General features: G+C 45.3%; 1 protein-coding gene across 1 annotated transcript in view; it reads right to left on the reverse strand.

The window, feature by feature from the left end:
• Nucleotides 1-4,010: 4,010 nt before the first annotated feature.
• Nucleotides 4,011-20,816, reverse strand: part of CPLX4 (complexin 4) — a 34,686-nt gene continuing 17,880 nt past the window's right edge. Inside the window, exon 3 of the mRNA XM_084832037.1 lies at nucleotides 4,011-4,238. Within this exon, the coding sequence (XP_084688163.1) occupies nucleotides 4,011-4,238 (228 nt within the window). The remainder of the gene's footprint in view (nucleotides 4,239-20,816) is intronic.

Genomic DNA, 20,816 nt, shown 5'->3' on the forward strand with positions numbered 1-20,816 from the left:
CTGCCTTCAGCACATTGCCAGTGTTAAAGAAAAATTCAACTGCCAGTCCAGTTGGCTTTTGTACATGGAATGGGAGAGGTGCCATCTTCTCAGGCCCAGTGTGAGCTCCTTTGCTGCCTGAAGCAGAAGAACTCACAACACCACCTCCCTCCCTGCTGCCACTCAATCCTCCCTTCTTGCTGCTGCTACCCCCAGCCCCAGCTCAGCAAGCCTACGGCCTTTCCTTTGCTGCTGTGCTGGGGCTGTCATGAGATCTCAGTGGTTCTGGGCTCTTGCGAGATCTGGGCACATGGCTGAGATATCACAGGGTGTCAGCCATATGCCTGGATCTCATGAAAGCCCTGGAGCCTGCGGCAATAGAGAGCCAGCGGCTGCTCCGAACAGCCCCTCTGGCCGCTTTCTTGCTGCAGCAGATGCTACAGCAGGAAAGCAGCTGGCGGGGCTCTCTAGAGCACCCACTGGAGGTGCTGATGGGCTCTCCGGGCTGGGGCTGGGGGAGCAGCACAATTCACCGTGCTTCCAGCTCCACCGCCTCATGAGGGCGCCTCACCCTGCTTCACAGGTGGGCTGTCCCTGCATCTCGTTCTTCACCTCAGGCAGTAAAACAGTTTGGGCCAGGCTGAATATGAAGTACACATACCTGGAAGTGTACTGAATAGAAGCAAGGATGCAAAGGATTATGCATAACATTGCATAGGATTGCAACATTAGACCAAACCATTTCTAATTACATGAGAGTAACACATGGCATAGTTATATTAGGAAAACAATACTGCTTAAGTATACATGGATTTTAGCAAACATCAACAAAATGCCCCAAATCAGATGTTAGGGGGGGAAAGTTTAATAATAATTATGGCTACATTTCCTTCTTCCATGCTCAATATACTTGAATATCAGCAGCACAATTCTAGGATAAGAGATACAGTATGGAAAATAGGTTCATGGATTGTACATAGTTTTTTTTTCCTGGGTAGAGCTTAAAAACAAGTCATTTTTTTTGCCTGAAGTAGAGTATGAAAAAAGAGCGGGAGAGCTGTAGCTCAAGGTGAGGCTACTTTCAGATGCCCCCCACCCACCCTCAGTGGTGCAGCTAGGTAGTTTTAGACCCTGGACTTGATGGTCTAATGGGGTCTCCCTTGAGGGTGCAATCCTATGCATGTTTAGACAGAAAAATGTCCTACAACTCCCAGCATTCCCCAGCCAGCATTACTGCCTGGGGAATGCTGGGAGCTGTAGGGCTTTTTTCAGGCTAAACCTGCATAGGATTGTGCACTTAGATGGCTATGCATGTTATTTCAGTTGTGAAGCACAAAACTAATATTGCACTTCTCCCCCTGCACCACTGCCGGTCCATGCTTTATAACTGCTTCTATATTCCTGATACGTTAGAACAAGTAGAAAACTGTTTGCCAACCGTGACTTTTTTTTAAAAGAAAATATTCCAAGCCTGTGCAGTTTTGATTTTTAAACCCACTGAAATCATAGCACCATCATGACAACAAGAATAAAATGAAGTTTGCTTCTGCTGCCCTCATCACCTGCCGCTCTCTGGGAGGTCATATGAGGGGGGTCTGGACTTTGCCCGCAAGGACCATCGCTAGCTGCACCACTGCCCACCCAATTATAGCAGCACAAACCTAAAATCAGAAGAAACATACTGGAAGGAAGGAACACTATCGGTATGAGTGGTGGTCATGTTCCAGTCCTGATTTTGAATACCTGATGGATATCTGATAGGTCCATCATTACCTGATGGAGCACCTCTCCCGCCAAGAACCTACCCATACACTACATTCATCATATAAGACCCTCCTCTGGGTGCCTCCTCCAAGGGAGGCTCGGAAGGTAGCAACAAGGGAGAGGGCCATCTCAGTGGTGGCCCCCCAATTGTGGAATGATATCCCATTGAGGCCCACCTGGCGCCAACATTGTTAATTTTTTGGCACCAGTTAAGTCCTTCCTCCTTCCTCAGGCATTTGACAGCATATGATGTTTTAATCAAGTCCTTAATTTTTCTTATTATTGATTGTTTAAGGGAGCAATCCTATGGCTGCTAGTCAGTGGCTAGATGGCCATAGGATATCTGGTTTTCCAGGAACTGACCTCAGAAACCGTGCTCTGAGGTTGGTTCCCGGAGACCTTACCCCCCTTTCGCGCTGCCTCGCAGGCAGTGTGGAACAGCCCCGCACTCCACGCTCTAAGGAGGAGCAGAAGGAGCCAAAACGGGGTGTTCCAGGGGGTGTTCCGGGGCGGGGAAGGTGGAAATGCTGGTACAACACATTCTATGTGTCATCCAGCAGCCTCCTCCCCTGCTGGATGACACATACACAGCCGAAATCAGCTGTCTAGCTGAAAATGCAGGGCAGGAGAAGTGCGGAGGGAACGATCCCCTCCGTGCCTCTCCTGCCCTGAATTGGATAGGCGGTCACCTCTGAGTTTAGAGGCGGCCACCTATCTGCATAGGATTGCGCCCTAAAAGTGTTTAGATGCATGTCTCTCTGTGTGTGTCTATTTATATGTTTTATGTTAAAAAATGCTATGTATAGTGCATTTTTAATCTTTGTAAACTGGCCAGCGAGCTTCAGCTATTAGGTGGCATAGAAATGTAAAAGATGGAATAAATGAAAATGAAATGATTACCCCTTCTGAGCAGGGCCAGTTTGAGGATCCCCCTGGTGAAGTGCCCACTGGTGCCCCTCACCAGGCCTACTTGCTGGCAGAAAATTTCTGTCTGTCAGGCTGCTATTAAAAGCACAGGAGCAGGCCCAGGAAAAAAAAGGCAGTCCCCTAAACCCAGATGAGATTATATTCAGCCTGCTGAAAGCTTTAGGTGTCACAGAAGCATTTGTGTTTTGATGCTTTCGGATTAGGGATGGACAAACCTGCCAGTTTTGCATTCTCCTGCACTCTGCTTTTTTAAATCACAAGTACTTCCCATCTTGTATATGAAGAAACTTGCAAATTATGGTAAGTACTTATATATGTTTTTAAAAACCCCAACCAAATAAAAGTCTCACCTATTTTCACCAGCCCAATTCAATAGATACAGCTTTTCACAGGATGGAGAAGACCATGCTGTGCTGTTAAGGATGGGGAGCCCATGAAAAAGAAGAAGAAAAGGTGGCAACCCTGATTCAGCACCACATACATAGCTGAATTCACAGGGATTCAAACCCAGGCTTTTAAGACCAAAGCACTCAAAACTCCTGGGCCTGAATGGAGCAATCTCTCAGTTTCAGCTTCTCCCACATTCAGATTTTTTAAAATATCACGTTCTTTCCAGACCGTTTATGAAGAAATTTGTGAATTTCGGTAAGTCCTTATATAAAAAATGAACCAAACAAAACTTTCAGCCATCCCTAGTTGTCAGTAAAATATAATGTTCTCCCTAAAGCAATGATCAGACATTCAGTGTTTTGAAAGTACCTTGAATCCTTTTCTAAAAGAGGATTCTACCCTGTCAAACTGACCAAATATATAAATACAAAACCTGTGTTTTATATAGGGTGAGAGTATAGTTGGGAGTTCGTCCCTTAATATTAAGGATTGTCCCTTTACTTTATGACAACAACACTGCCTGCTGGGGTGTAATGGGTGCCCCCTAATTTTGTCCTAACAGCCCCAGGTGACAACTACCATACTCTTCTTAAATCCTGGGAAGTGGAATTATTTTAAGTAGTTAAAAATGCTTCCATTCACTGTTAACAAGGCGAATCTTGTCATGTGATTCAGAACCGGAAAGCATGACGGATATTGGTGAACATCAATGCAAGCAATTGTCTTTACAACTGCAGATACAAGCTTGGTAAATTAGCTGCCATCTTGGAATCCCATTACCTCCATCCTCATCTGACAACAGGTATACCTTATCAGTTTTACATTATTTGGAAAAACAAAACAAAGCATCACTCCTTATAAAGGGGTAGAGAGAGTGGTGAATGAGCTGCCACCACTGTGGCCATCCATATCTATCGGGCGTTTGTACACAGAACTTGTAAATGTCTTTACTACATTAAAGAACACTTCTGTTCAGCTGCCTGCTTAATATCGGTGAAAGTAGCTTGAACCTTTTCTTTGAGAGCATCCATGTCCATGTTCTGGATGTTCTGAAGCTGTCCAAGAATAGAGTCTTTGTCTTCTTCTTCTTCCTCATCTTCTGCCACCATTTTCTGGAGGTCTTCTGGCAAGTCAACATCATCTCCAGCCATCTGGATCTGATTCTCATCCAGTTCACTCTGAGGCAGGAGAAAAAAGAAAAAGAAGGGACAAAGCAGAGAATTATAACTGTGGGTAAGGTAGGAAATGTGTGTATGCTCCGCTAAAAGATAAAATTAAATTAAAATTCTTGCAGCTAGTCAACAAAAATTCGGCACCAATAAAAACTTGAGTTCTATGATCTGTGTAAATTATCAGGGTTCCATAATCTTCCTTGAGATTCATGTACACACTTACCTGGAAGTCCCATTGAACTCAATAGCACTAACTCCTGAGTAAACATGCATACAGCTCTTGTTCTTCACTTCGGGCAGCAAAAGGTCTTGGGTTGGCCCTGAGGAGATCATGTTGAATGGGGTGAGCTGTGGTGTGTGTGTGTGTGTGTGTGTGTGTGTGTAGAAGGGGGAATCCTCAAAACTTGGGTGAAGGGACCTTCTGTGAGCAAAGCCTTTCCTCTCACAGAAGGTCCCTTCTTGTCATGCCACCACTGGAGGAATACGCCTCAGAGGAGGAACTAGAGCTCCCAGAGATCAAGACCACCTGAGAACAGCTCGTGCCAAAGACCAGGAGGAGCCTGAGCCCTTGGGGGAGATAGCTGCAGGTCCATCCGGGCAAGGGGCAAGGGACTCTGCCTCTGAAGCCGAGGCTGAGCAACCCCCTGGTCCTGAGGAGCGTCATCACCTCAAGAGGCAGGCCAGCAGGATTCCTTTGAGAAAGGAGTGTTTGATTATAAAGGAGGACTCCTCAAGAGGAAATGAGTCCTCATGAGTAGGACTCCTCTGACAGACTTCTCTCTCTGGAAGATCTGTGTTTGACCGGTAAAACTGAGCTGGACTTTTCTGTTGCACTCAACTCTGTGTTTTGCATAGCCCAAGTAAAGGCCAGTAGAAGAAGGGGGGATATAGCTTAATTTCCAATGAAATGTCTTTGTTTTGAGAGGGTGGGGGAGTTCCAGGCCAAAAAGAATGGTGGTAAAATTGTAGGGGGGTCTTTGAGTTTAACCATTCTTAGTCCTCCCTGGCCACCAGTTCTCCAATCCTAAATTAAAAGCCCCATGAGTCACTTTTTCTGACCCCCCTTTCATTCCAAGTCAGCATTTACTACCCATTCATTTTTCCACTACATCATATTCACCAGCCAACATACTTTTTGTTACAGCCAGAGAGGTAAAATAATGAACAATAAAATTACACAGAAATGTAAATCTGGCTTACTCAGTTACATTTCTTGTGCTGCGTGCTCAGAGTGAAACTGTTCTCTTAAGGCTGCCAGGCCAAGGTAACCTTCGATGTTATTTGAGGCTCTCATTGTTCTGCCACCTGCTCAATAAGAACATATTTTCACACCATATAAATGAGGTTATATTCTCATAAGACACAGTTAGTCATGGTAGTTGTCCAAGAGTATAAGAATGTAAGGACTGCCTTGTTAGATCAGGCAACAGTCCCCTTCCCACAGTGGTCAGCCAGATACCCCAAAGAAGGTCACAAGCAGGACAGGATCGGGGTGGGGTCTCCACCCTAATCCTACCAAATCAAGCAGTCAGTCAGATGCTGAGCATGAAAACCCATCCGTATTCTTTTTCCCAAGGAACTTTTATCAGGCATTAAATCATGCCATCAAACATCCTGTTCTCTGATCCAGTTATTATATGAGGGGAATAGGCAATTGAGTTGCCCTGCCTACAGTTTTCCCATTCACTTCAATGCATATGTGCAAGATGATGTAGGGTTGTAGCTGCCCTCTCCATTGAAGTGAATGGGAAAGCCTGTTCTCACTAGAGATCTGCATGTGCATTGGATCACCAACAGAATGGGTAGGCAACCTAGTGCCTTCCAGATATTTCAGAACACAGCTCCCATCAGCCAGCATGGCCAATGGTCAGAGATTATACATCTTGTATTCTGGAACATCTGGAGGCTACCAGGTTGCCTGTCCTGTCCCTCTTTCCAGCTGTGGTATTCCCTTGCTGACATCCTCACTCACCCAAACTATAGTTTGCAAGTTCATACTCAGTAACAATGATTGATACTATCTACAAGGGTTAAACAGGTGAGCAAATAACTAGTTAAGTATCTGGCCAACACATTCTGCTCATGAAGGACAGGGCCTGTTCATCCACTGAACACACACACTTATTCATTTTTGCTTATTCAGACCTACAATCCTGTCATACATTCTGAAAAACTTCCTGCTGACAGCATTGATGCTTATTCCTGTTGGCCTTTAGCTGCTGTCAGCCTTCGTTGGGAAGATGTAGTGAAGCATTAATGCTTGTCTTTGATGTGTGAACTGTGTTCTGTTTTTGTTTTTTAATCCGGTACATGCAAAGGCTGGGTCCATCAGAATTCACCGAAAGGTACTAAACAACTTGCCCATTTGCACCAGAATTATAAGAAACAATACAACAGGAAACTACGCATATTTCTTGAGAGTCAGCTTGTTGAACTTATTGGGGCTTACTTCTGAGTTGACATGCATAGGATTGGGTTGCATGTATGGGGGTTTCAGTGAATGAAAGACACTATTACTCTTCCTCTGAAGATTCAGATGAAAACTTCCACCATTTGGAGTGAGTTTTTGAACTCTTTTATGGGAGCTGTCTCTTAAGAGTCCAAAATATGATTACTGAATTCTTTTAAACTGGAGATAGGTAAACCGATGTCCCCCAGATGTTTTGGACTATAACTCCCACAATCCTCATGCTGGCTGGGACTGATGGGCTCCAGAGGGCACCAGATGGCCTTTAAACTATTACCTGTTGGCAGTCAGAGCCCTCTCTGTCACCCTTTTGAACGGATTTTACACTGCAGCAACTAATCAAACCATTTTGTTCTCACTGGTCTCATTTAAATGCAAAACCAGAGACTATTTTATCAATCTATGGCAGAGCCAAATCTCATCAAATAATAAAGAAGGACAAATCCTGCTCACAATCTGACAAATAAGAAAAAGAAATGAAAAAAGGACTCAAAGGAGTGCAAATGATCTTAACTTTGGGAGGCAATTTTAAAAGGCGGCTTTCCAAGCACCACTTAAAAATGAGTAGAGGTGATGCAGTGCATATATTAGTCTCTTACTATTAAGCAGTTTAATAGTCCATAATGCTTTCTGTCGTGTGTGACCGCAGTGCATCTTCAAAAGACAGTTCTTAACACATAGGGATGTACGCCTAGAAAAATGCAGCATAAATACCTACAAAAATGAGCAAAGCATTCCATTGCCTTGAGCGATTTTGCATTTGAAAGCTAACCTATACATACTGCAAATAGGTAGACTATCCATCCATAGGTATGTGGCTGTTCTTCAGGACTCAACCTTTATCTTCAGGCAAAAGATTTTTCTAGATTAGCTATCCACCACCACTAGGTGGCACCATGGGTACTGAGCTGTACTCCTCATGTGTCATTAATACGCTGTGATGTGACTGGCATTAATAGATCCATTAAATGGATTCAATAAGGAATGCAATCCGATTGGATCTATATAAAGGGTACTCAGCCTTCATCAAAGCAAAGAGCCTAAGCAGGTCCAGATCTGGTCCCCCCCACCCTAGCCGGTTCCTTAGCAAAAGAAAAATCAGTGGACCCCAAGTGTTATCACGGATCCTCTGGTCCTTCATTAGCCTGCAAAAAAACAGCTGTCCATGCTCCAGTTGTCTTCATTTTCCTGTAGACCTCCCAAATTGCATTCCATTTGATATCTGATAGAAGAAAATGTTGTTGTGCCGTTCTACACAAATTGCACAAGGGGAGCAAATACAATAATCACGCCACAATTACTGAAGGAAAGGCTTTTTCCAATATTATCTTCCAAACACACATTTACTTGCAATCCTCAAAGCACACTTTCATATGTGGATGTAACAGACCTACTTGCTCAAAGGCTAAAATATTCAGCGTAATAATAATTGAATATCCAAATGAAACAATCAAAGGGCCTCTGGGCATGTGCAGAATGACCTCTCCCTGCCTTGGAATAACTGCCACATCCAGCACACATCTATGAAGGGTTTCCAATGAGGTAGACTTCAAGAGCCTAACTCCTCACAGATTTAAGCCCTGGGGCTGGTTTGGGCTGGCCCGGGGCCCTCTAAGTCTTGACCAGATGCCTGGTGGTGGATAACGGGTGGCAACAGCTGGTGGTCAGCTTCAATAGTGGGTGGCAACACATACATAATGGCACAGGAGCTGCTTTCCAGTGGCTGTTGGCAGTAGTTCCAGGTCTTGGGTGGGGGGTTAGCAAGATACTCCTGTCTATCTCCTCATTACTCCTACTGCTGTCAGTGCCTATTTACTTGCTTCTCCCTCCTTGCCAATCCACGCCAGCTCTTCTCATTGTTTGCCTTGTTCCCTTGGAGAAGGTGGCTGGGCAGGTTCAGCGCAGAGCTGAGTCAGGCGCTGTCCTACTGCAACCATTTTTGCAGCAAGGAGTGCCTGGCACAGCTCCTCAGAATGGCTGCTTGCTCATGCCTTATTCAGCTGAGGCATAGGGGTGGCGGTGGCAGTGGCGGCAGCAGCAGCAGCTACTCCAGAAGCAAATGGTAGCCAGCAGATTGGCTATCTGGACTCTCCAGTGGGTCAGTCCACCCTGTGTCATCCTTCCTGATCTGCTGCCTAAGGCAAGGGATTCACCCCGCCTCATGGGAGGGCTGGCCCTCGCCACAATGATTGTTCAAAGCTTAACAAGAGAGCAAGCAAGGCTTAAAGAGGCCGCGGTTTGGCCTGCTTTGCACTCCAGTGATGCTCTACAGCTTCTTATATTGGTGGGTCAATCATGTCTCTGGCTAGGGGTATACTGGACAATGGAGATGTTGGAGAATTGGTGTGTTGGTTCCCAGAGGGCCTGAGCTGCTTCCTCAGGTGGTGCGTGTTACCAATGTCAGGATCTGGGTCTGACAATGGGCCTTCTTCCACAAAGATCTTTATGGTCTGCTCCTCTTCAAACACAGCTGTCCCTTGGGACCAGTGGTGTAGTGGAACCAGGGCTCACAGGCTTGAAGACTTTGTGATTAACAGGGATGGTATCATCTGCCACCCCCCACCCCCCTTGGCTATCCTTGTTCCCTCTGAGCTTAGCTGAAATCCACACAGTAGCTGGGGGTGGGCAGTGGATTTTCCCAGCAAGGATATATTGTTGTGAGTTATCCCAATTGTGATACAAAGTATTTGGGGACAGCTTGGTCTTGAATGGGCAATTAAGACCCGTTTACAAAAGACCTGCTCCTGATGGAGATGAAAACTGCTAGAACTGATCTGTTCACTAGGGAAAATAAATTCCTGGAGAATCTTGAGCTGCTCATCTTGTGCTGCTTGGGGACAAGTTATGTGCTTCTTATTCCCTTTCTCACACAGTGTCGGGTCTCTCCAGCCAAAATCCGAATGCTAACAGTTACAGTGCCCTTTGCCAACAAACTATTCTACGACTGTCAGCTCATCCTACTGAATTAGATAGTACGCTGTATGGTGTGTGTAAGTAAGTGTGTGTGATGGGGAATAATGCACAGGAGAATCCAGATCAGAAATGACAAAGGGATTCCTCTCCCCCTCAACCCCAGTAGTTTCCAGAATCTGGGCTTGGGGAGAGCAGGTCCCCGGAGTGAGCACAAACTTCCACAGATCATATGAGCAACCTCTGCACACCAGATTAGCCCTGTGTGCTGGAATTTGCCCACCCATGGGCTAGATAGAAGATGGCTCCAGAGGGCAGCTTCCTACTTTCACAATTCATTTGAGCAGGTAGGAAACTGCATTACAAGCAAGAGAAGAAAGACCTTTACCTTAACAAACAGGCACCTTTTTCTGGGTCGAGGCGCAGATCCTTCCCCACAACATTGGTTCTGTGCTCATTAATGTCTGCTGTGTGGACAGGTGAGTACAGGCAGTGGCCTAGAGAGAGATAAAGCCACAAATGCTTGCAGACTGCAGAGGCCGGATGCACACAGGAGGAACATATGGCCTCCTATGAAACAGCCCTGTGGAGCATGCAAACACGGCATGCCTACCCAGCCACTGCATGTATCAGATCTCATACTAAGTGATATTTACCATTCCATTCTCTTACCACTCCAGTGAAACAGTCCCACGTACGGACAAGCCATATGACTCATGGATGAAAACATCTTTTCAATGACAAATCTACCCTGACAATCCCATTAATAGGATTACAGTTCATTAAGGACATGTTTTGTCATACAAGTCTGCCCCAGATACCCCCAGGAGTTTTAAGTCTTGCACCAAAACCTGAGGCCTTTTACATGTTAAAATATTTAAGTATATCTTTGGATAGCTATCTAAAGTGTTTAAGAGGCACCACTTCAAGCGGAGTGTACTGTATCTGTTCTGACCGGACTGCCAAATACATTTATTACATTTGTATCCCATCCTTTTTCTAAGAAACCCAAAGCAGTGTAATGAGGGCTATTCCATTTTATCCTCACAACAACCTGAGAGGTAGGTTAGGCTGAGAGAATTTCATGATAGTGTGGGGATTTGAACCCATGTCTCTGGCCCACATTCAATATACTATGTGCTGTACCACAGACTTGATGGACAAGTCATACTCTGCCCATATTGTCCACTCAGGCCATTCTCACCTGATTTCAGTATCAACTGTATTAAGGACATTGATGGTATCTGAAATTGACTGGATTCTGGTGGCAGGTTCTGGAGTCTGGGTCCACAGATTTGTTCCAGAACCAATTTCAGTAAGTCTACCACCCTTTCTTTGGGCCCTGGCCAGTCTGTTGTTGTTCAGTCATTCAGTCGTGTCCGACTCTTTGTGACCCCATGGACCATAGCACGCCAGGCCTTCCTGTCCTCTGCTCTCTCCCGGGGTGTGCTCAAGTTCATATTCATTGCATCGGTGATGCTATCTAGACATCTCATCCTCTGCCGTCCCCTTCTCCTTTTGCCTTCAGTCTTTCCCAGCATCAGGGTCTTTTCCAGAGAGTTTTCTCTTCGCATTAGATGGCCAAAATATTTCAGCTTCAGCTTCAGTATCTGTCCTTCCAATGAGCACTTAGGTTTCATTTCCTTTAGGATTGACTGATTTGACCTCCTTGCAGTCCAGGGGACTCGTAAGAGTCTTCTCCAGCACCACAATTCGAAAGCATCGATTCTTTGGTGCTCAGCCTTCCTTATAGTCCAGCTCTCACAGCCATACATTACTACTGGGAAAACCATAGCTTTGATTAGACGGACCTTTGTCGGCAAGGTGATGTGTCTGCTTCTTACTATGCTGTCTAGGTTTGCCATAGCTTTCCTCCCAAGGAGCAAGCATCTTTTAATTTCATGACTACAGTCACCATCTGTGGTGATCTTGGAGCCCAAGAAAATAAAATCTGTCACTGCTTCCATTTCTTCCCGTTCTATATGCCAGGAAGTGATGGGGCCAGATGCCATGATCTTCGTTTTTTTAATGTTGAGTTTCAAACCAGCTTTTGCACTCTCCTCTTTCACCCTCAACAAGAGGCTCTTTAGATCTTCTTCGTTTTCTGCCATTAGGGTGGTATCATCCGTGTATCAGAGGTTGTTGATAATTCTCCCGGCAATCTTAATTCCGACCTGTGATTCATCCAACCCACCGTTTCTTATGATGTACTCTGCATATAAGTTAAATAAGCAGGGAGACAATATGCAGCCTTGTCGTACTCCTTTCCCAATTTTGAACCAATTGGTTGTTCCATGTCTGGTTCTTACTGTTGCTTCTTGACCCTCGTACAGGTTTCTCAGGAGACAGGTAAGGTGGTCTGGTACTCCCATCACTTTAAGAATTTGCCACAGTTTGTTGTGATCCACACAATCAAAGGCTTTAGCGTAGTCAATGAAGCAGAAATAGACGTTTTTCTGGACTTCTCTTGCTTTCTCCAGGATCCAGCGAATGTTGGCGATTTGATCTCTAGTTCCTCTGCCTCTTTGAAACCCAGCTTGTACTTCTGGTAGTTCTTGGTTCGCATACTGCTGAAGCCTAGCTTGTAGGATTTTGAGCATCACCTTGCTGGCATGTGAAATGAGCGCAATTGTATGGTAGTTTGAACACTCTTTGGCGTTGCCCTTCTTTGGAACTGGAATGTAAACTGACCTTTTCCAGTCTTGTGGCCACTGTTGAGTGTTCCAAATGTATTGGCATATTGAGTGCAGCACTTTAACAGCATCATCTTTTAGGATTTTAAATAGCTCAGCTGGAATACTGTCATCTCCACTAGCTTTGTTGTTATTAATGCTTCCTAAGGCCCACTTGACTTCACTCTCGAGGATGTCCGGCTCAAGTTCAATGACCGCACTTTCATGGCTATCAGGGACATTCAGATCTTTCCTGTATAGTTCTTCTGTGTCTTCTTTCCACCTCTTCTTAATCTCATCTGCTTCTGTTAGGTCCCTGCCTTCTTTGTCCTTTATCATGCCCGTCTTTGCACAAAATGTTCCCTTGAGATCTCCGATTTTCTTGAAAAAATCTCTAGTCTTTCCCATTCTATTGTTTTCCTCCATTTCTTTGCATTGTTCATTTAAGGAGGCCTTCTTGTCTCTCCTTGCTACTCTCTGGAACTCTGCATTCAGTTGGATATATCCTCCCCTTTCTCCCTTGCTTTTCGCTTCCCTTCTTTCCTCAGCTACTTGTAAAGCCTCATCAGGCTTTCTTGCATTTCTTTTTCTTTGGGATGGATTGAGTTGCTGCCTCCTGAACAATGTTACGGACCTCCGTCCATAGTTCCTCAGACACTCTGTCTATCAGGTCTAATCCCTTCAATCTATTCCTCACCTCCACTGTATATTCATAAGGGATATGACTGAGGTCATACCTGAATGGTTTAGTGGTTTTCCCTACGTTCTTCAATTTAAGCTGAAATTTTGTGATAAGAAGCAGCTCATGATGTGAGCCACAGTCAGCTCCAGGTCTTGTTTTTACTGACTGTATAGACCTTCTCCATCTTTGGCTGCAAAGTACATAATCAATCTGATTTGAATATTGACCATCTGGTGATGTCCATGTGTAGAGTCGTCTCTTGTGCTGTTGGAAAAGAGTGTTTGCTATGATCAGTGTGTTCTCTTGACAAAATCTATTAGCCTTTGTCCTGATTCATTTTGTACACCAAGGCCATGCCTGCCTGTTGAGTGAAGCCTAAAAATGCTGCTATCACGGTCCTCACAGAAAATTCCTCTCTATCATAGCAAGCCAGTATGCACTGATGACTTCAGTGGACTGGATGTAGCAAGCAGGCTCAGATCCAGAAATGATCCAGATCTCCTCTTCATTTTTTGTGTGAATAACATGAGAACCTTTGACCATGTTGGACTACTTGTTCATCTAGCTCAGTATTGCCTAGTCTGATGGGCAGCTGTTCTCCAAATTCTAAGCCAAAGGATATTTCTCATCACCTGCTTCTTGATAATCTAAGACCAGGTTTACAACTGGTCTTAGAAGGGGTTGCACTCCCCATAAAAGTTCTCCTGGACTCTGCACTTAGTGTGGAAGCCCAGCTGGCCACAGTGTCCAGGAGTGTGTTTTACCAGCTTAGGATGGTACAGCAGCTGCAGCCCTAACTGGAGAGGACAGACCTTGCCTCAGTTATCTATTCTCTAAGGACGTCCAGGATGGACAACTGTAATGTGCTGTACATGGGACTGCCATTGAAGATAGTTCAGGAACTTCAGCTGGTGCAGAGTGCGACTGCCTGAGTGCTGGTGGGGACGAGGCAATCCAGTCATCATATAATACGTATACTGTGCCAGCTGTGCTGGTTACTGGTATGTTTCCAAGCCCAGGTTAAAGTGCTGTTTTTGATCTTTACAGGTTTAAATGGTTTGGGACCAAATTACGTGAAGGACTGCCTTCATCCATATCAGCCTGTCCACGCTTTTAAGATCAGCAAGAGAGGCCCTCCTAATTTGCCCACCTGTGAAAGCAGTTAGGTGGGTGAGCACAGGTGAGAGGGCCTTCTCTGCAGTGGCCCCACGCCTCTGGAAGAAGTTGCCATTGTGAGTCTGCCATGCTCCATCATTGCAGCCTTTTAAGAAGGTCTTGGAAACATATTATTTTACTCTGGCCTTCTCCTGATATGATTGCTGTTTTTGTTGCTGTATTTATTGCTGGCTTTGTTGCTGGTTTTCATTGCTGTTTTCATTGTGTTCTTACTCTTTTTATTGTGTTTTTATTATTCTTAATATTGTATTGGTTTTATGTGTCTTATTGGTGTGCACTGCCTTGGGAGGGCTTCTGTCCTGAAAGGCTGCCAATAAATATTTTAAATAAATAAGATATTTTAAAACCTTGGAGATGCCAGGAAATTTTATACAGGGTCCAGGTGATGTCATCTTCAATTTGTAGCCCTCCTGTATTTTCCCACCCATCTTTTTTCTTCCCAGAAAAAAGATCCACTAAGGAGGAAAAGCTGGAAAAACTGCATGATGCTGTTTGACTATTAGTGACAGGAGCCGTTGGTCCGGAAGCATCTTTTAAATCCACTGAACACCCGACCCTGCTGTACAAGGAATTTGCAGAGCCGGAATCTAGCTGCATCTGAAGGATGCTGCACGAAAGGCTATGCCAAATGCAGATTTTGATTAAGTGTTTGAAGGAGAAAAGAGGGGGCAGATCAGGGGAATTGGTTATGCTTAATAACCAAAGAATAGTGGCAGATATGATGCATTCTCCCAGAATATACTAAAATAGGGGGAAAAAAGTGGGGGGAATGAGCATCTCTTTGAGAAGGGCAGGACAATATTTGGAACAGGCAGGGATGTCTAAGAAAGCAGGGACCTCTCACCCTCCCCCCACCTCAATTATCTGTAAGTTTGTGCTCTGCTCTCATAAAGCAGGGGTGGGAACCCTGTGACCCTCAGCCTAATTTCAAAAGCCATCTGCAAGCCATCAGTTCTGGCCTCTGGCAAGAGCCATCTGTCCCTCTCCCAGTGGGGAAGAAAAGAGGGAGAGGGAGAAGGGTGTGTGTATGCATGGAGAGAAAGAGAGAGATCCATGCAGCAGGGGCAGTGTCAAGAGGGTGGGCATGGTGGGGCACCTGCCGAGACCCCACACCCCAGCAGGGGCCCGCTCACAAGAGCCCCTGGAGTTGCTCCTCCTCTTCACCATTGCAACCTGCTTCTTCACCTGCCTCTCGCTCTGGCCCAGACAGTGGTGGTGGTGAGAATGATGGGCAGTAAATGCCCCTGCCTACTTGCTCACTGGCTCTCTGCCTGTCAAGCAAGGAGGTGGGAGCAATGGTTAGAGAGAGGCTGAGGTGCAAGAGCAGCTGGTGAGAAGGTAGACTCACTGAGGGAGGCGGGAGGGATGGTGTCCCTACCCTCTTTTGGCTCTTGCCCAACACACCACTGGCTCTGGCCACCTCCCACCACCGACAGCAGATGGCCCCTGACAGACTGCCCTTGAGGGAATGGGGCTCTCAGCAGAAAAAAGTTTTCCCCACCCCTCTCATAAAGCAGGCCGGGTTTGGCTAAAAGTAAAAACAGTTTTCGGATAACATGGCCTAAGTGGGTTTGAAATGTGCAACAATTATGTCTTGTATCCTGCTTGTTCATTACTCCATTTCAACCTATAGCGTGTGGTTTGCAATCCAAATATGACGCCAAAGGCTTAACCCCCTTCCCAGCACCCTGAGAAAAATGGTTCCCAGACCTGCACTTTGGCAACATGAATGTTACGAGGCCTGACAGCTCCCGTGAAGATTGTCCCATAACTTTTCTTTAAGTTGAGCCTTAATAAGGCGCTTGCCCGTGGGCCTAAGGTTAACATTTTTATCCCTGTTGTTCCTTAGCCTCAGTGATTGTAACCCTAAGCAATTATGAATGAAATACCCTGCGGATTCAGTAATTGGTTACCTGAGGACATTTTTTAATGTGTCGTGTTCCCTGTGGATAGTTAATTTCATTATTGCAGCTTAATTTATATGTAAACTATAAAGAATGCAGAGAAACCTCCAGGCCTTTAATGGGGCCATCACTTCAGATAAATACCTAATTCAATTTTTTTAAAAATAACTGGGCAGGGAAAATGTCAGTAATAAACTACTGTCATTCTCTTCCACTGATGATCTGAAGTATTATAAAACCATTGATTATTTATTGTTGCCCTGCATTTAATTTCGGATGCTGCCTTGAAAGGGTCTTCTTTGCCCTTCAAGGCAGCCTAAAAATAGTTTAAATAGTTAACTAAGGGCACAGTCCTATTGATTGTGCAGGAGCTGAAGCTGGCAGGGTGGGGAGAGCAGCGGAGGTGATTTTCACCTCCGTGACTTCAGGCTTTGGTGATTTTTGCTAGACCGGTTTTTTAGCCCATTTAGCAAGGGCTCTTTGGAGGGGAAGGGAAGAAGACTGGAGGAGGCTCAGGGTAATTCATATCTTGGCCTCTCTGGTCTCCCCCCCCCCACGCACTGGAACGCCCCCTTTTCTCCTCCTTTGGGGTTGCTTTTCTGACCTTGGAGGGCACCTGGTGCAGTTCTTTCTGTGCTGGCTATGAGTGGGCAGGGGAGGGGGAGTCGGATCTCTGACTCCCCCTTCTGAGGTCGGGTTGCTGTCTCCAACCTCAGAAGAGTTTTTCTGAGCAATCCTATGGTCCCTGGGATGTTCTCCTGCAGAATGCTGGGTTTTGACTTGATCCTATTGATCGTTGTGAGAAACAAGGGGGCATTAGCTGGATTAGCAGTGAGCCGGACAGCACAGTACCAACTCCATCTGATATGGCGGCTACACCCCTACCTTCCTGACCATCTTCTCCCATCAGTAGTACATGCCCTGGTCTCCTTTCATTTAGACTACTGTAATGCGCTCTACATGGGGTTACCCTTGAAGACGGTTCGGAAGCTGCAGGTGGTACAGAACGCGGCGGCTCACCTGATTAGAGGCAGCCACCGGCAAGATCACATCACTCCAGTGCTGAAGGAGTTGCACTGGTTACCAGTTGTTTTCCGGGTCAAATTCAAAGTGTCGGTTTTGACCTTTAAAATCCTATATGGTTCCGGCCCAGCCTATCTTAAGGAGCGCCTCCAGCAACACCAGACAGGCCGCTTAACAAGATCAGCCTCGGATGGCCTTCTCTCTGTCCCATCAGCCAGGACAGCTAGACTGGTGAGGACAAGGGAAAGGGCCTTCTCTGTGGTGGCCCCCACTCTGTGGAACTCCCTCCCTAGGGAAGTCCACCATGCCCCCTCTTTAATGAGCTTCCGCCACGCATTAAAAACGTGGTTGTTCAGGCAGGCATTTGGGGTGGGTTAGGGTATTTTTAGAAATATGATTTTTTAATGTAGAATTTTATTGTTTTAAACTGTTTCTGTTATTGTACAGCACCCAGGGTGTGGCTGGGTGACCAGCCAGATGGGCGATTAACAAATTTAATAAATAAATAAATAAATAAAATGCTGGCATGGCATTGTAATCTGAAAGCACAGCTGTGCATATTCCTTGATTCTGCTCAAATGCTGAATACAAGCCAAGAATCTGTGGCAGAATCTTTGGAATATCAGCTCTGGTTATTCCCCCGTGCCCAACACACACAGCACTGAATATTGCACTATAATTATCCAGCCATGCCCATTGCCATGGCCAAGATCCTTCCACAATGTTTATTGAGAATATGTCTAAACATGCATAGGATTGCACCCTTAGACTTAACTTTTAGAGGCTTGGTCATAGGGTGTTCATGTGCCCTACTTTACAAACAACAGTGCTCCATTTGAAGGGCTGTCAGAAAACTGCGCAATCCAAGCTGTCCGATCCAAGTCTGGTTAAAAGAGAAGGGACCATAAGAAGGGAGAGCAGTGGCCTTGGAGTAGCCCATCAACAGTTAGTACCTGGCCTGAGCAAGCACATAGGTCATCTGGTCACAGTCTTCCCCAGTTGCATTTCTATGAGACGCTGCCTTATGCTGAATCAGCCCATTGGTCCATCTAGCCCAGTATTGCCAACACTGACTGGCAGCAGTTGTCCAAGGTTCCAGGCAGGGTTTTTTTCAGCTCTACCTGGATATGCCAGGGATTGAACTTGGGACCCTGTGCATGCAAAGCAGGTGTTCTGCTACTGAGCCTATGGCCCCTCTCCCTTAAGTTGATCAGTACCTGGATATATAACTGAAGCAATAAAATGCCAAAAGATCTAGAAGTCCCTATCTTCTTCACTGATGTATCAGTTTTATTCCTCTTGCAGTGTTCTGGTTTTCCCCAAAGAATTCTGGGACTTGTAATCTAGTGAAGTGCTACTTGTTTTGGTTTGTTGTTGTTCAGTCGTGAAGTCATGTCCGACTCTTCGTGACCCCATGGACCATAGCACACCAGGCCTTCCTGTCCTCCGCTCCCTATTGATCCTCCAAGAACTTTAATTCCCAGGGTTGCTTAAGCCACTGAGTCTCTAGTGTGCACACAGAATTCTCAGTTAAGGAATCCCCTCCAAAAGCGAGCTACACAAGTTCCATCCCTGATGGCTTTAGGCGAGCTGTGAAAACCTCATTCTGCTTGGCTTTTAATTTTTTTTTTAAATATATGATTGCAGGTTTTAACCCTGCTCCTTTTGATTTTAAGGCCATCATTTTAATTTGTTGCTATTTGATGCTGATTTTTTTGTTTTTGTTCTGTTATATAAACAACTTTCGGGACCCTTGTTAGGATCAAAACGTGGTATAAAAATGCTTTTATAAATAAATGAATTAATATACATGTTCATTTCAGTCACAAGTAGGAAGATGAATTTGATTTAATCCCTGTCTCCCTGCATCAGATGGATCTGAATTCTGCTTACATTACCATTGGATTAAACTGACTCTTGCAATGGAAAACAAACATTTTAAATGGAATACCCTGACTTATCTGAGTGGATTGAAGGAAGGAGCATTCCAAACATTTGAAGTAACAGATGTTTGCATAGAGAGCAGTGCTCCTGTGTTTTAGACATGAATAATTCAATTTCCTATATGTTTGTGGATATGACATATTATCCAGATCCTTGACGCTATTTATCAGAGTCAGCCCCTATTTATAGGGTCAGTCCTTTTTTTATTATTGATCCCTACCCAGGTAAATCACTACTGCTATTTTGCCTTTGGGTGGTGTCTTAAATGTCCTTTGGGCTGCACTAGCTTTCCTGCCACCGTGTTACTAAACTGATCAGAAAAAGGAAAGTGTTACGGTCTGTTTACTCAGGGCCAAAATACACATGATGCTAAATGCATCACTTGCTAGTGTGGCATGGTGTCCTCTTTTAGAGAGGGCCATCCTGTAATTGAAGGCTGTCCTGTCCAATTCCACAGTTAGCACTTGGGCAGCAGACTGAACAGGCAGGCACACAGGTCACCTGATCACAGTCTTCCACACTCTGGTGAGATGTATTCTAGTTCTATTTAAATTATAATTATCATTGCTAAATAGCATATGCAAATGTTATGCAAATCACAACCCCCCTTTGACCTCTTTTTTCGGTGATGTATTTCCTCTTTTTTGGAAATTCATAAGTGGCCACCCTGTCCTTTGCATTTGTGTGAATGGCCCAGGATCTGCACTGCAGCACTGCCCAGAGAGCTTCAGCTATGGGGTGGTATAGAAATGAAATGAAAATGAAATGCAGCATATGGGGAGGGAGGCTTCTTGCCTCCTGTACCACTGTCCCCTCTGAAGTTGCCGTTTGGCACAGGCGAAGAATACACCAAATATTTGGTGCCAAATACGCAGTGTTTGGCTAGATCTACACTTACCGCCTTTTTTCGCTTCCAATGAGGTTTCACTGCCTGCCTTTCACACTACGAAGTAGCCGCCTTGAATTGTAACCGGAATTTCCCACTTCTGTGCTTCTGCTTTCAATACCCTGATATCCTGATATTTCCCCTTAATGTGCTCTGATTTTCTGCCTTCGCTACCATATCCAGTCGTAGTCCCCTCGCCCGCCTGTCCATATACGGCGGTGTTTGTATTTCCCTCCTTTCCAATCACAGCTCTCAATGGCCCCATGTCTTCTTCCGGCTACTGATCGCATAGCTTCCTCAGCAGCCCCCGTTTCCTCAGCAACAAGCAAAGGGCTGGATGTGCGCGCACTTGTCTGATCTTGGAAGCTAAGTGGGGTCGGCCCCAGTCAGTAGTTGGATGGGCGACCGCCTAGGAATCAGGCTTCCTGCACTGAGCAGGGGGTCGTTCTATCCCTTCAAATGAGATTAAGTTTTACCCCCTCCTATCCCCTGCTCCGGATGTTTGTTTGTTTTTTAAATTAAGGCGTTATCCTCACAGAATTGTGGCTTCTCTGCGATGTTTTTTTTCCTAATTCAGGCATGATCTTCGAAGATTCGAAGTTGTGAAGCTTCTTATGCCAAATAATTATTCTTATGCCAAATCCTTGACTCAATGCCATAGCAATAGTTCCATTCAGACTCTTCAGACAACAAACTCACGATAATATAGGCCTCTTCACTCGTTCCACTCCATGCATAGAGTAAATGTGTGGATGGGGGAGTGGGACTATGGCTATTGACTCCATCCCTGACATCCATGTGTTAAGCAGGATGTCTGAAAAGGGGACCCTACATGTACATTAGGGTGACCATGTGTCCTCTTTTACAGAGGGCAGTCCTCTATTTAAAGGGCTGTCAGAGGACTGTCCTCTATTTTGAAG

Source organism: Heloderma suspectum, chromosome 2 (assembly GCF_057233095.1).
Source record: "Heloderma suspectum isolate Gila_16-S chromosome 2, 16-S_ref, whole genome shotgun sequence".
Classification (NCBI taxonomy): Eukaryota; Metazoa; Chordata; class Lepidosauria; order Squamata; family Helodermatidae; genus Heloderma; species Heloderma suspectum.